The 14,960-nt window shown below is 34.7% G+C and overlaps 1 protein-coding gene across 4 annotated transcripts in view; it reads right to left on the reverse strand.

Moving 5' to 3' along the window:
* The window catches only part of LOC125228293 (NAD(+) hydrolase sarm1), a 101,954-nt gene that overhangs the window by 44,557 nt on the left and 42,437 nt on the right, over positions 1–14,960 (reverse strand). For 2 of the 4 annotated variants that reach the window (XM_048132796.1, XM_048132795.1), the window contains exon 1: positions 4,952–5,419. The exons of the other annotated variants lie outside the window; for them this stretch is intronic. In XM_048132796.1, coding sequence (XP_047988753.1) covers positions 4,952–5,032 — 81 coding nt within the window. In that variant the 5' untranslated portion in view covers positions 5,033–5,419. Of the gene's footprint in view, positions 1–4,951; positions 5,420–14,960 lie in introns of those variants that run through there. 4 annotated transcript variants of the gene reach the window in all.

The following is a 14,960-nucleotide window of genomic DNA, read 5'->3' on the forward strand; positions in this document are numbered from 1 at the left end:
GTGAATTATATTATTGTAACTAGTGTATTACGATTGTTATAGATACGGTAAGTACCTGCATGATTTTATGAATTATACATTATTTGGAAGTATGTCTAGCATTTCGTTCGCCATTACTACATTAGTTTACGTTTTACCGATGTTAATGAAGACACTAAGAACATAATTTTAGCAGTACCTTCTGTCCCGTGCCTCATCATGAAATAAAAAAGCAATAAATGAATAAGTTTAGTACTTACATTGTCTTACCCGCAATGTAATCCCTGATCCTTTCAATAAAAAAAAGGAATATAATCCTAGTATTATCTTACCCTTCACCGCACCCTTTACCCTTTGTTCCTTGAGGACAAAAACCAGGGATAGCTGTTTTACGCATTAACGGCACATTTAACAGTAAACACTAAACAACGTCGACCAAGATGAGAAGCAGGCAAGGCAATAAATACTTTGGATTCCTTTTGCAAGACGAATCGCGATAAAGGACAAAGGAGGCTTCTGCTCTAGTTATGAGATAGATATTGCACAATCAGTTAATGTTTTGTTTTGACTCTGCTTTTAGAGAGCGGGTGGGCAGTGTTTTCTGATTGTCCGTGGCCGTCCCTCCTCTTCTTGTGTGTAAACGCCTCTCCTTTCTTGCTGCAGAACTGACAAGGAACAATTAACGGTAACGTTTGTCAAAGTCATGTCAACGCTGTAATACCCTAGTAAGTACATAGTCCTATCCTATTAGTCCTCTGTATGATCTGTATCCTTTAAACAAAACTGCTTGTTGGAAGACAGTAACGGTTAACGGTAACGGTTCTCAAAGTCACATATTTGTAGTACACTGGCTGCCTATTCACCTGCACACTACACAGCCTGCTCCATATATGTATTTTAATTAGAAGTATAAATCAACAAAAGACATAGTATGACGATATCGCACAATGACCGGTGACAGTTTTTGTTGCACCCATAAGTGCAGGAAGACTGCCGCGGGCGCTCCCAACCGCATTCCGGCGACTTCCCTTCGACACGGTAAAGGGATCGACACCGACAGTACTTTTACTTTATAATTGTCGACCAGGTCCTAAGACCTGAGACTCGAATGTTTATTCAATTTCTTCAGATTTGCATCTACATAAGTCAGGTAACGTACAATTAATGTTATTAATGAATCCAACAACGCGTGCTCTTGTAGGTACTCATTTGGCCTTGTTAATTTTGTTGTCTTAGCGCGCTCGATTTTAACGATAGCCAGCCTACCTGTCTAATTGTACATAACGAACCTTAAAAAACATGTGGCAGGTATGTAGCTTCACAACAAAGCACTATTGTTTGAGAGTCAAAGCCATTGGACGCTTTGTGGTCCTAATTATTTTCACGTGTGGTTACTTCGGTTGTTGTACTTACCTGTGGTCGGACAATGTGTCGATCGGACGATTCCCGCTCCGATTCGATACTCCTCTTAAAATTTGGTTTGGTAGGAAGTTTTTTTCCTTAATATATGACATCTTATTTCGATTTTTAATTTGTAGGAAGTGTTCTTCTGTACGTTAGTACTAGTACTATATTCTTTGGTTGTACCATGTCAAGATACTGTATACGTGTGTTTGTATTGTGCCTCGGAATTCCCTTCATTGTGTCCACACTTGACGCAGGAATGCGCCGGACCCCTCATTCCGAGGAACACCGGGCTTGGGAAGGTGGAACAATTTGCCTCACATACTTTAATCGTGAGTCAAGGGGTTCCACTCACCTTGTAATTTTGTAAAAATGAATACTTGCGAAGGTAATACAACCTTCGTCTAATTATAACACCCCGTCGTTTTTGCGTCGGGGGTTAAAAAAAGCTAATAAGCAGAGTTAAGCATGGCAACGATATGACTTTTACCTTTGTTTTGATGATATTAAGAGTATTAAGACTTAAACAATCACAATTCAAGCCGACGCCTAATAAAAAGACAAGAATAGACGTTTGATTTTATCTAAACTTATGCATCGTGGCAATATTATTATGCTTTTATGTTAATGTCAACAAGAACAGGACACGTTTTAAGTTTACGGCCTTTGATGCCTATCAACATGTTGGGAGTTGGCAACCGTGACCTATTTAGAGATACAATTAATTGCAATTTGTGCCTTAAATGGTTGTGCAGAAGCTAATGTGCAACAAAGCTGTGGAGCCGACATAGTGGCCGTTATCGAAGCGGCACATCAAAGGATTTGGTGGCATAACGTGAGTGTGCCTCTTTATCGTGGTAGCAGAGTTCGGAATTGCTTGTCCATGGTATATCAGATGTGGACACTGCTGCACCCTTTAACCCGTGTGTGTAAGAATTGCGTTTGTGGGTTACGGTTACGGCGATACGGTCTAATCATTTGATACTTGAGTATAAATAAACAAAACATTTAGTACCTAATAAAAACATAATAAACGTTGTAACTGTAACAGAAGTGGGTTTTACAAAGCCGCTAGGAAATAAAAGACACTTTTGAACCGCATGTCAATCTGGGTCACCTACCTATGTACCTATACATATAACATTTTATCGGATTAATCCATATGGCAAAATTAAAAAACCGGCCAAGAGCGTGTCGGGCCACGCTCAGTGTAGGGTTCCGTAGTTTTTCGTATTTTTCTCAAAAACTACTGAACCTATCAAGTTCAAAACAATTTTCCTAGAAAGTCTTTATAAAGTTCTACTTCTGTGATTTTTTTCATATTTTTTAAACATATGGTTCAAAAGTTAGAGGGGGGGGACGCACTTTTTTTTCCTTTAGGAGCGATTATTTTCGAAAATATTAGTATTATCAAAAAACGATCTTAGTAAACCCTTATTCATTTTTAAATACCTATCCAACAATATATCACACGTTAGGGTTGGAATGAAAAAAAAAATCAGCCCCCACTTTACATGTAGGGGGGCTACCCTAATAAAACATTTTTTTCGATTTTTTATTTTTGCACTTTGTTGGCGTGATTGATATACACATTGGTACCAAATTTCAGCTTTCTAGTGCTTACAGTTACTGAGATTATCCGCGGACGGACGGACGGACGGACGGACGGACGGACGGACGGACAGACAGACATGGCGAAACTATAAGGGTTCCTAGTTGACTACGGAACCCTAAAAAGGGTACGGACAATTACTCTCATACATAAAATAAAAACAGGCTAATCTTTTCCATGAATTTTAAGTTTAAAATGGAATTATGTAAACATTAGAAAGCTACTTAGCAAATCTAATTAATGATGAATGATGTAAGGTCTTTTCTATAATTTTAATATCTCTGTAGGTACATGGTTAAATACATATTAAATAAGAGTAGAGTACCTCAACCTTGTAATTTAGTCCAGATAGACTACACATGTACCGTAGGTAGGTATTGCATACAATACATGCATATCTAAATAAGTAGTTACGCTTTAGAACATCCCACCTTCGTCCTGTCACCTAAACAAATGGAATGATGATGGAGTGGAGTTCTCAATCACTTTGAAGAGCTGTAGGTGTCGGTAAGTGATTTAGCTCAGGGTCCAAAATGATATTTGAGTATAAAAATACGCCTTGATATGATAGACATAGTATGTGGGTCTGCGTTATGCATATATGTGACCTCTAGCTTAAAAAAATAAGCTCAAAAAAGTACTTCGAGTTTGTTTACATATGCAGTAACTAAATACGACGAACAAGAAGAAATATGAAGTATAATCCGACTCTAGTATTTTGGGCATAAAAGCATATGTATTATTCTTACATACGTATACATATTTGTAAAGGGATTTATTTTCCGTTTAGGTTTTCTTATTTTTAATTCTAAATATTTTTTCAATCATTATAAACTCTTCGTACCTTGCATGTCCGTTGGTAAGAGGGTATTTAATAAGGTCCTTAATAAGATATTATAGGAAAGTGTGAAGATTCCAGTCGAAGAGATTCCAGAATATTCGACAAGATAATCGACGTATTATTTTCAGAATTCGCCCTCATCATTCGATAAGATCACTTAAAATCCCTAGACCGATATAGGAGCCACTTCAAGATGTCAGATAATTTTTCGCTGCCGATGGACGCGCCAGTATTCGCTTATTAATAATCGTTATAGGCACATTTCAATACCAACGTAAATTTCAGAAATAACGGTTGTTTATTAGAATTTATAAGGTAAATACTTCCGGTAGAAAAGTAAACTTAGGTTTTCTGTGAAAGTTTTATTCAAAACCGATTTTTTTTTAACGGAAGAGAGTAGAAGTATCACTATAACTTTTATTTTGCCATCGTTTAGTTTATTTTTTCTAGTTTTTTGTTTTAGATTCGCCATAATTACAATTTACTCAATTAAAAGACTCTGGACTGTTCGAATTCGAGATATGTACCTATATAGGATAACAAGAATATCTAAATAAAAAAATCTAAATATAATTAAATAGCATCAGTCAACATTCTATTTAAGTATGTTCAGCGGCAGTTATCAAGTATTTCAGGAGTTAGAGGCAAGTGGCTAATCAGCAGGTTTTTCTATCCAAGTGTTTATTATATAAATTACTATTTTATACAACGAGATGAAACCTGTTTGCTGGCAATTCAGAAGCGCGGAGCGTAACATCTTGTAACACAGACTCTGTGTCTCGGTATTATTAATTAGTTTTTATAATAACCGAAGGTTTTGACTCCTTGGGATTACCTCTAATTAATTTAAGACAAATGTCAAGCTATAAAAAGTTTGAAAACTTGTCTAGAACATTTGTAGTGCACAGGTGTTTCAACAGTCACGTAACTTATTTATTTTCGAGTAATAAACTTCAAACTAAATTAATATATCAAAAACATTAAATTTGCTTTATATGAAAAAACTAATAAGTAGGCACCAAGAATATATTTCAGCCTAGATACCAAGAATTATTTGAAGTAATTCTCAGAAGTGTTAATAGATATGGGCTAGACTCTAGAGGAAGCGGTCTTACCTTCTTTGGGAAGAAAATCTTCGGTTTTCCCGTACTATACGTGGAATAGGACGCCATATTATCAACTTCAACAAAAACCATAATTCGACGCAGAACGCACTTACTCTACAGACAAGTTTACGATATGTCTGTTTACTTCGGCAGAGCTAGAATATTCGATCACGTGCTCTACCGTGAGAGTATCAGCAACACGGTGAGATTATGACCGTATTTCTGTATTGAGATCGCCAATTTTTTGTACAACTCGTTTTTCGTCACAATAAACTTTTAATCCTTGCCCGCGTCGCTTCCACGTCACTACCACGAAGTCGTTAAACCATGCACGCACATAAATATACTTATAATTCGTAAGTCCACAATGCTAAATTATTGGTATAAATAATAATTCGCACTCATACAAAACCGCTGTCACATTTTAACCTCGCGCGGCTGTTTGCGAACGCAGCACATGTCCACACTTTGCGCACGTTTCTTTCCAAACTGAATTTTCGTTGTGTTCAACTGTTGCTTATATCAATTCAGTGGAGTCTCCCCTCCGCTTGCCGTCTCACTCGCTCTACCCGCCTTGTTTATTGGATAACAGCGATAACAATATACAGAATACACGCGCCTCGTTCGAATTACATAACTGTATAAATAGTATATGTCGCAGACGTTAACTTTGCTATATCATCGGTAGAGCTCTTTTGGACATTTTTGGATGAGGATCGGAGTAGACAAACAAAAGCATTGAACTCAAATATGCTAATCGGTCATTAGCAAAAACGAAGTAAGAAGGTTTAAAACTGCCTATTTTAAGAATTGTATAGAAAATGGCGGAACGCTGGTAATGACATTGAACAAGCGCAGAGTATTATCGCTCTACAATAAGATGTCCGATTATGGTGATAATTCTTGATATTTATCTATTACGAACATACTATTCATTGGATTGTTTCTGTATCTTAGTTGGCACTCTCTCTGAACTGGTTACTACAATAAAATTTGTTTAATCTATTGATAGAGTCAAATTCTCATTGGCGTGGCTTAACTACTTAATTCATAATTTATATGGTAACATTCATAAATTGTAAACAGTAATTAAGAAGAAAAGATTTTAAATTGAGGACTTCTAATCTGTGCTTTAATGAAACAATAAAAATAATTCATTGATCTTTTCCAGAAATATGTTATTTATACGGATAATATTACAATACGTATAAAAAAAGAAGTATAATAATATAGAGGCAGTAGTAAGTAATGAACCTTGACCCAATACCATTGTATTAAAAGTTAATTTCACGGACAAGGGATAAGAACCGTTGTTAAGGTAAGGTTATTGATACGACAAACATTATAGCATTCGTATCGTAAACTCGTTACTTTTATTTATTTATTTAACAAATAAGTACGTTATATTATTACACACTTATATTTCTCGCCAAACTGTCTTGGAGTTTGTTGGCGAAATAGCGTTCATTTTTAACTTTTACGTAAGTATACATATTTGTTAGGCAGTTAATACTTTCGTAATTAACTTAAAACTATTTACATGCGTTTCTGTAACATGGGGTAAGATTGAAGGGTTTTTCTTGATTGGTAAGATGAAAATCTTCCGTATAACGTAGCACTACGGCGGCTTACTAACTTATCCCGTAAGAATGTTTCCTACAACACAGCTAAATAAATATAAATAACTATTAAGGTTTTCATTGCAAAACAATAGCAAGATAGATCATCTATTAAAGGAGCGGCGCCTGGATGAAAACCAAAACCATTCCGACAACTTAAACGACACAGAACTTCAAAAACGAGACAACGATTTTCAGACATCACAAATCTTCAACACTATTTAGTTTATTTGACGCTTTCTCAAGTAATATTCATTCACGGCGCCTGTTGGAAATAGATCCACACAGTGGCGCCCGACAGTCACCGTCTGCGCAGATTTAGGATCTGCCTACCTTTACAGTCATCGATGACTTGATCTGATGAATGTCTTTGCCCTTTGTGACACATACAGTCCCGCAGGAACAAAGACAGTCGCAGAAGCCCTATGGAAAACAAATTTACTTAATTTCAGTTTAAACAAGTTGATCTAGAGATTCTAGAGAATCCTACAACCAATGTTTGTATCTATGATGTGTCAATGAAGAAAACATGTTCTGTGTTTTTAAAAATATGTTTTTGAAAATGACTAATGGCAGAAACTGATTGACTGATGATTTTATTTTAGTTTTTTTTAGCTTACTCGTAGTAGTAATTATATTTGACGCATCCGGCGACCCGAGGGCTGCCGCTTACCTCTCCCAGCGTATATCGCTGGCAATTCAGAGAGGTAATGCGGCCAGCGTTCTGGGGTCGATGCCGCATAAAGACTCACTAGACGGGGTTTTCTTTTTATGATTTTTTTTTCTCTTCTTTTTGTACCTATTATTTAACTTTTAGTACTTTTATTTATTTTAAGTTTTTTTTAAGTTAGTTCAATTAGTTATATTTTAGTTGTGTATAGTTATTTTTAAGTTTTTGTCGAATATTGTGTAATGTACATATGTATGTGTAAATTTACTGAAACAAATATTTAACTTAATATGAGTTATAAATCAGTATTTCATACTTATTGAGCAATTTTGCACTGCAAGTCCTAGTACTTAATAGTTACATGTTGGTACACCATAATTGTCAAATTAATAAAACTAATTCCATAACATGGTATCATAATAACAATTGACTATCAACTTACTTCAAAAGTAACAGAGTAAAGAAACATGTGACGTTCCACCAAAATTAGTCCGTTAATATCGCGACACCTGTTATAATGAGTGACGCAAACAGTCCTTTAACACGTTTACTGGAACTTGTTTAATTAGCTGCTGTTTTTATTATTTCAGAGGTCAATTTGAACCTTGGAATTATAAACGCTTTAAAAATATACTTGTGTGGTTGATAGATTTTCTTCTATAATAAAAACGCAAAATATGGTTAATATAGCAAATAAAATTATAATAATACTCGTAAATACGTTTCTTTCATCTTTTATGTTGTATTAAATTCAAATTTAACAAAACGATCTCGTCTTACAAGTCAAAAAGGCTAGCTGTAGGCTGTAGCATACAGCGAGTAACTATGTTAAAGCCGACTTTGAACAGTTTAAATCTCGATGTCTATAGGACGATTAGAAGAAGTATACTGGTTTACTATTAAGTTTTATTTTTGATATTTAAACCTATTGGTACCTACATAAAAATAATACTGTATGTACCTATACTGAAATAGGCTAATTCCGGCAATTTTGAAGGCTGACCTTTTTCTGAATACTTGACCTTAAGCCAAATATTTGTGATACATTCAAAGTGTGTACATAGAAAATTAAGTAATATCTTTAGACCCTGAGACAGAACATAGGCTACTTTTTATTTCGAAAAAAAGGGATGAAGGGGTTGAAAAAGAGGTTGAAAGTTTGTATGGGATTTCTTAATTTTAAATGATAAAACCATGAAACTTTATATTTTAGCACTTGATAAGAAATCATTAAACATATATTTAAAGTCACATACAGGTCGAACGCGATTAATTAACATTATTTTTACCTTTAAAATAAACATGGTGGGAAATAAACATTAACTAAAAGCGGGTAGATTATATTTATTTGTCTACCCCGAACATTTATATAAATTAATATCGGGTAGTTTTGTGTTGTTTACATCTCCGGTGACATTTTGCTGGGACGTCAGTCTTCCGCGACCACGGCCAGTGCAACCTGGCCGAAACGTTGGGAAAAAAGGTAAAATAATGTTAATTAATCGCGTTCGAGCTGTATGTGACTTTAAATATGTGTACAAAGCGCGAGAACTTAAAGTGTTATATCATTAAACATCTTGATAAGGGATAGCGATAGGGATAGCGATAGGGAAAGCGATAGGGATAGCGATAGGGATAGCGATAGCGATACGGATACGGATAATATGGGTATCGTTAGCGGGATACGGATAATCGGTCGGCGGTCTCTTACAATCAATGTGCTCTAAGACGATCGTTGTTTGCTTGCTTGAAGATTACGTTTGCGATAAGTATAAGCAAAATGTAAAAAATTGTAAGGGATAATAGAAAAAAGTACTTTTTACCCACCGATCATAGTGTCGAAATACGGGCTATGTGGGATGTTTATAAAGGTTTCCCCAGCCCAGCGTATATAGAATTACCTACGCTGTGGTCGATGTGTAATATTTCTACAATCATTGCAAGCAAAAGTATTATGTGCAATCGAAATAATCGCAGATAAATATACCTACAGAGAAACCTACGGTCCCTACGGATCCAAATGAAAATCTTAATGAATACTTTTATTACGCGGGCGAAGCCGCGGGTAAAAGCTAGTATAAAAATAAAGCAGTGATCTGTAAACATATTTTTTTCCCCTAAACAGCTAGAATTAAAATTACATGGTATTGTTACTAACTGTACATAAAAAGTAAGACATTTTTAGTATCTTCAACATTGTCGACTAGAAAAACTAATAATATCTGAAACATCTATAAATTCGATATTTGTCACAAGATTGAAGCAAAAAATTTGTTCATTTCTTCAATCGTACGTGCCTTCTCAGAACAAAGCACGAGATTTCTTATTATATGTTTTAGGTGTACTTACGTATGTACACCCTGTTTTTATTGAATTTCGTTAATTTTAAGGGAAGATTCATTACATCAAATACAATTAATTTCTCTAAGAAACTAGCGTCTTAACTCTTGCGGTTATCGAGTTATTAAAAAAAATAAAGATAATTGCTGAACACGTGTGTCACAGCCTTTACCAATTCCTAATGTTATTTGTTTTGACATGTGCCGTCAATCACTTGACACTAACTTGAATGTTATTCTTAAGGGTCTCTCACAATAACAAATTCATTTATTATGTATGAAAATGATGAAAAAAATTTTTTTTGCGAATTTAATTAAAACTGATATATGGTGGTTCCTAATAATGAACCTAACGACGTGTCGAATTTAACGGAAAACAAAAAAAAACACGGTGTATATTATTGACGGAAGTTATAAAACCTACTGTTGACTGAGACAAACGTGATGATCCCTTGCATTTCAGATGTGCTGACAAACGGCAAGTAAGAACAATGGACAAAAGTATATGTAATTTAAAACCAGAGCAGTGTCCTTTTAGCAGACTAAGCCTTATATCACCATAGAAAACTGCCGAGTTACATACGAGCTAAAGAACTTATATTATAAATAAGGAAAAACCGTTGAATTCATAATATACTAATAGCATTTACATTTCCTAAAGCGGCAATTCTAATCTTTCTTATTCATCTGGTCTCGCCTTTCCGCAATTTCACGGTTTGCGGTCATACGTGATACGACTAACAGTCATTTCTTGTTCGCCCACATTTATGAATCACTGAAAATCCATTCACTAAGTTTAAATACTTAAAATGTATGATGTTCTAAATTGATATTACTTTCTCATGCCGGGTATAAAATGCAATGTGGCCAAAAGTTCTGTTTAAAAAAAATGATTATTTAGAGTAGGCAGGCCAGGCATACATTTAAATTCTGATCGGTCAAAGCCTTTCAGCCAATTTGCTAACGCCTAAAATTTATTTAATCGTATGGCATACACAAAAAACAGGCATATGAATGGCAGAGAATACACATTAAAATACAATTACAATTTAAACTAAATGTCAATATTCAGTGCGCTCAGCCACGCAATTGCGTCGGGTGTTAGGCGCAGCAGGTCTTCTGGTGGTAAACGCCTAAAAAAAGTACTTGACAGAGCGCAATCTCAATAAAACTTCCTATGAAATCATAAACAGTAGGTAGGTACTCGTAGTCATTAGCAGATTTTCTAAGAGGTCGTGTATCGCAATTCCTTTCGATTAGTAGCCAATACCTGGAAGCTAATACGACTCCAAGTTCCATTAGCTACTGATTATGAATCAATCATAAGACCATAAGTGTGTACCCTATTGTATGAGTCTCTAAAACTACCCTCCTATTAACATGTATAGCTTGTCTGTTAGTGTTAATTTTAAGGAATTTATAAATAAAGAATAAAGAATTCTTTGTGTTAGGAAGGAAGTAAAGAGGAGATCCCAGGAGATCCCTCCTAATGCATTTACACAGCAAAAAATACCCGAACGGCACTGCACACACATTGAATCACTAAACTCGCAAAGCTCTGAACTGCATCATGTCTAAACTATTTACCTGCGGCACTATTTTCGTAGAATACTTGATGAAGAAGGTATTCCCTTTGATGCAGCAAGTCACAGTTTTCTTCAACTTCATGATTCACTCAACTATTAGTCCCGACACGCGGTAGTTTCGCGGTGCATGCTCTCAACGACTGAATACACATAATTTTTACTCTATGCAACAAGAAAACCGATTGTTTGTATAAAATCCTAAATCAGCATACATCAATGTGCAGCCGACTATAATTTACTCTGCACTTTGTCCGTCGTTATGCAATAAAATCTAGAACAGATTATGGCTACATCTGTTTGTATATTTTGCACGAAGAAGTTCAAAAAACATCAATGAATTTAATAGTATTTGCACCCATGGGTTTGTTCATTAACGCATTGCAATGTAATGTGACCAAAAGTGCCAGCGTCCGTTCGGTCAACGTACGAGCAACACGGTTTCGCTTTTCCAAACGCTTTTTGACACCAATAATTAAAATGCATTGGCAGCAAATTGGCAAAGTACATACGACGCAAAGGCTAGAATACGTGCGTACTGGCAGATGTGCAAAAACAGGTTCCTAAGTGCCGTCACATAATGTTCTTTTAGATGCAAATAGCACTTTTACTATAAAACAATAAATATTTGAATGAATTGGCATTTTTAAATGAGAACTAAATTATGTTGTTAAATTACATTTAATAATTAGAATTAAGTATTTAAAATTAATGATCAGTAATGTAGTCAATGAATATGGTGAGACACATGGTAACATTCGTAACCCCACCCGTATAATACAATAATATTGTAATACATAATAAGGAATAATCGTAAGTACTATGTGGATGTGAAAAACGGATAATGAAAACGTCTCTCGGAGTAATACCTCTCGAGGTTACAGTACTCAAAGAGTGATTGATATCATTTGGTACATGACATATGTACCATGTAATAGTTATTTGTTATACAAGGGTGCAAAGTTGTATTTTAACGCCGAGTGTGGAATTGAAAAACGAGCAAGTGAAAGGATTCTATAGTTGAAGGATTCTATAGTCGAGAATAGAATCCTGAACTTGCGAGATTTTTAACACACGAGAAGTAAAATACATTTGCACCCGAGTGTAACACAAAACTTTTCCCCTTACTATAGCGAGGAAAGTAAAACGCAAAAAAACGCGTTTATCACTGCTTTCAGTTGTTCCACAGGTGGTAAAACATCGCCATAACTAGATTCACTCATTTTTATCAATTTTAAAGCAGTAAAATGACTTTATTCAAGGTCAAATTACTTTATCCACTAGTGGATAAAATGCGTTTTTACCCTCTGGTATTAAAGGACAAAACACGTGTTTCCGAGCTAGTGAGGGGAAAAATAATTAATCTTCTTAAACGAGTCATATCGTAAGGAGCATGTTTCAAGTTTAGAATAAAAAAAACTATAGTTGTTAATAGTATTAATAAACATAAAAAATGCGGAAATACAGATTTATCACTTACAAGTACAACAATGGGTGGCAATTTGCGTAAATTAAATACGATATCTGTGTAAATCTTGAGATAAATTTTGTAGTGGTATTAGATTATTATCGTATGGAAATGAGCCATTTGAAGGAAAATGCCTGACGTAGCTTAAAGCGAACATTTTGTAACTTAGTCAGCACGTGAGCTTATTCTATCACTTATACATATTCTAGAAACTTATTTTAATTATAAACTGAAAAAGACGATAAATGATTTTTGACCAAATAATGGTCTATAACAATTTCTATTGGGATTTCAGCCGAAGTGACAATCGTTGACACTACGCGGCGACCGGAACGCAGTCTGGCTCTGTCGCGCCAGCGCCACTACATAAGAACAATAGAGAACGTTTTCATGTGACGTTCTCTAAGTACCCAGATTCTTCTATTGGGGACTCAGAAGCACAAGTATCCTTTTGTGATGTGAAACTATGTACATGTATACTCTTACTTAAAACACATTTTGAAAATATTTTTCTGCTCCGGCAAAAACTGCCTGCCCAATCTAAAATGGCTTAGTAACAGAAAATCAAACAAATATTGCATAAAAACTATGTACAACTATTAATATTAGACTTATTCCTTATCTTAACACGCGCAAGTCTTTGTTTATGAAAGAAATCACGTTCGCCGCTGGCAAGAGATATGCATAATTATTGACAAAGAAATAAAACCTCAGGTCAGTTTAAAATTAAATTAAAACAGAAAGTGGGAGTCCAAATGTCAATATAAGCTTAGTTTTTTTAACCTGTTATTGTTATATTTTTGTCGGAAGAAGAAAGCTGCTTGCTTCAGTCTTACTTATACCGATTATACTAAGTATACAAAATGTTGAAATATTTTTCTCCGCCTCCCTAAATTCGTTTACTTGCTGTACGCGCCACACTTTTTTGAATAAAGTGATTTATTCTCTCATATCATAAAAGGTAAAGGCTTACTAAATCACTTTTTTAACATACTAACGGGTCACATTACCTAATACAACAAACTGTTTTTACAGACCTGAATACATTATTTTTGATATTAAGACAGCATACAAATTACAACCGCTTTTAATACACTGTGTGGAAACTGCGTAGTATCACGTCAGCTTAAAGTTTGTACGCATGGATAATGTAATAATACAGGAAATGTGATACAGCCTGAAGCTCTTCGTGGGAACGGCGTTGATATCTGAGCCTGAACACGCTGCAATATTTGTGAGATGATTACTTTGTTATTGGATTCAAAATCATAATCTTATGTGAAAACTATTTGACGTTTCCGTGGAAATTGGTCACAAGTTTGGCCCAAATGCTTTAGAACAGGACACTTGTTTCAAAACGTATGTATAAGCGAGTAAGTTCCGTGTGATTATGCTTAAATAATTATAAGTAGGTATTTAATAATCGTGAAAGTTTAAATCAGTAGTTTTATTGGTTCCTAATTGTATACAAACAAGAGCATAAAATGTTATTGTATCCTCTTTTGTCGATTGCTCTTCTATCGTTATTATTCGTGTCTAGTAAATTAATATTATAATCTTTTAAAATGCATTATTGCATTTAACATAAATAAATACATAGATATAAATAAGAACTACATATGTATATGTAAAATTTTCCATGTAAGCGAAGTAGATGCAATTCTCATAATGTCCTTATCTTCATAGCGCGTGCCTCTAAAGACAATAAAAATGGTTTCAAGTGTCCTACTGTAAAGTACCTAACTCTAAAAGGTTTTATGTTGATTACTATTGTCAGCTTATTTAAACATTTTGTTCAGTATAGTAACAATAGGAAATGTTCATCAGCAGTTAATGTTGCTAGTTAGTTCTGAAATGATTAGCAAGCTGGTTCCTTCTAGTGTCCGTTGGCTAGTTCCTGATTGTCACCTGTTATCTTATTTTATATTCAATATTACGGGAGAAGTATTGATAATTGAAGGCATGTTTACAAAAACAACATAACTACACTAGACATGAATTTACAGGAAACGAAAAAAACTAAATGTCTTCTTATATATTAACTATTGGACATAAACGTTGTATACGTTATTTAAGTAAGTGGCCATTAGTTCCGAAACACACGATTACACATCTCAAAGACAATTATTTTTGGAAAAAATATGAAAAATAAGTTCGTCAGTTATGCTGTTTTTGTAAAATTTTGTTAGTTATGTTCTTTTTGTTAGAAAATAAAACAAGTTTCTATAGAAATTATGTTTTGTATTCTATCATTAATCTTACTAAACTAGTGGATCTACTTTAATCTTCACATCCGCTGCTGTTGTCATCGTTATCTACCTCCAGAGACGACGATTCTT

This window comes from Leguminivora glycinivorella, chromosome 7 (assembly GCF_023078275.1).
Source record: "Leguminivora glycinivorella isolate SPB_JAAS2020 chromosome 7, LegGlyc_1.1, whole genome shotgun sequence".
Lineage (NCBI taxonomy): Eukaryota > Metazoa > Arthropoda > Insecta > Lepidoptera > Tortricidae > Leguminivora > Leguminivora glycinivorella.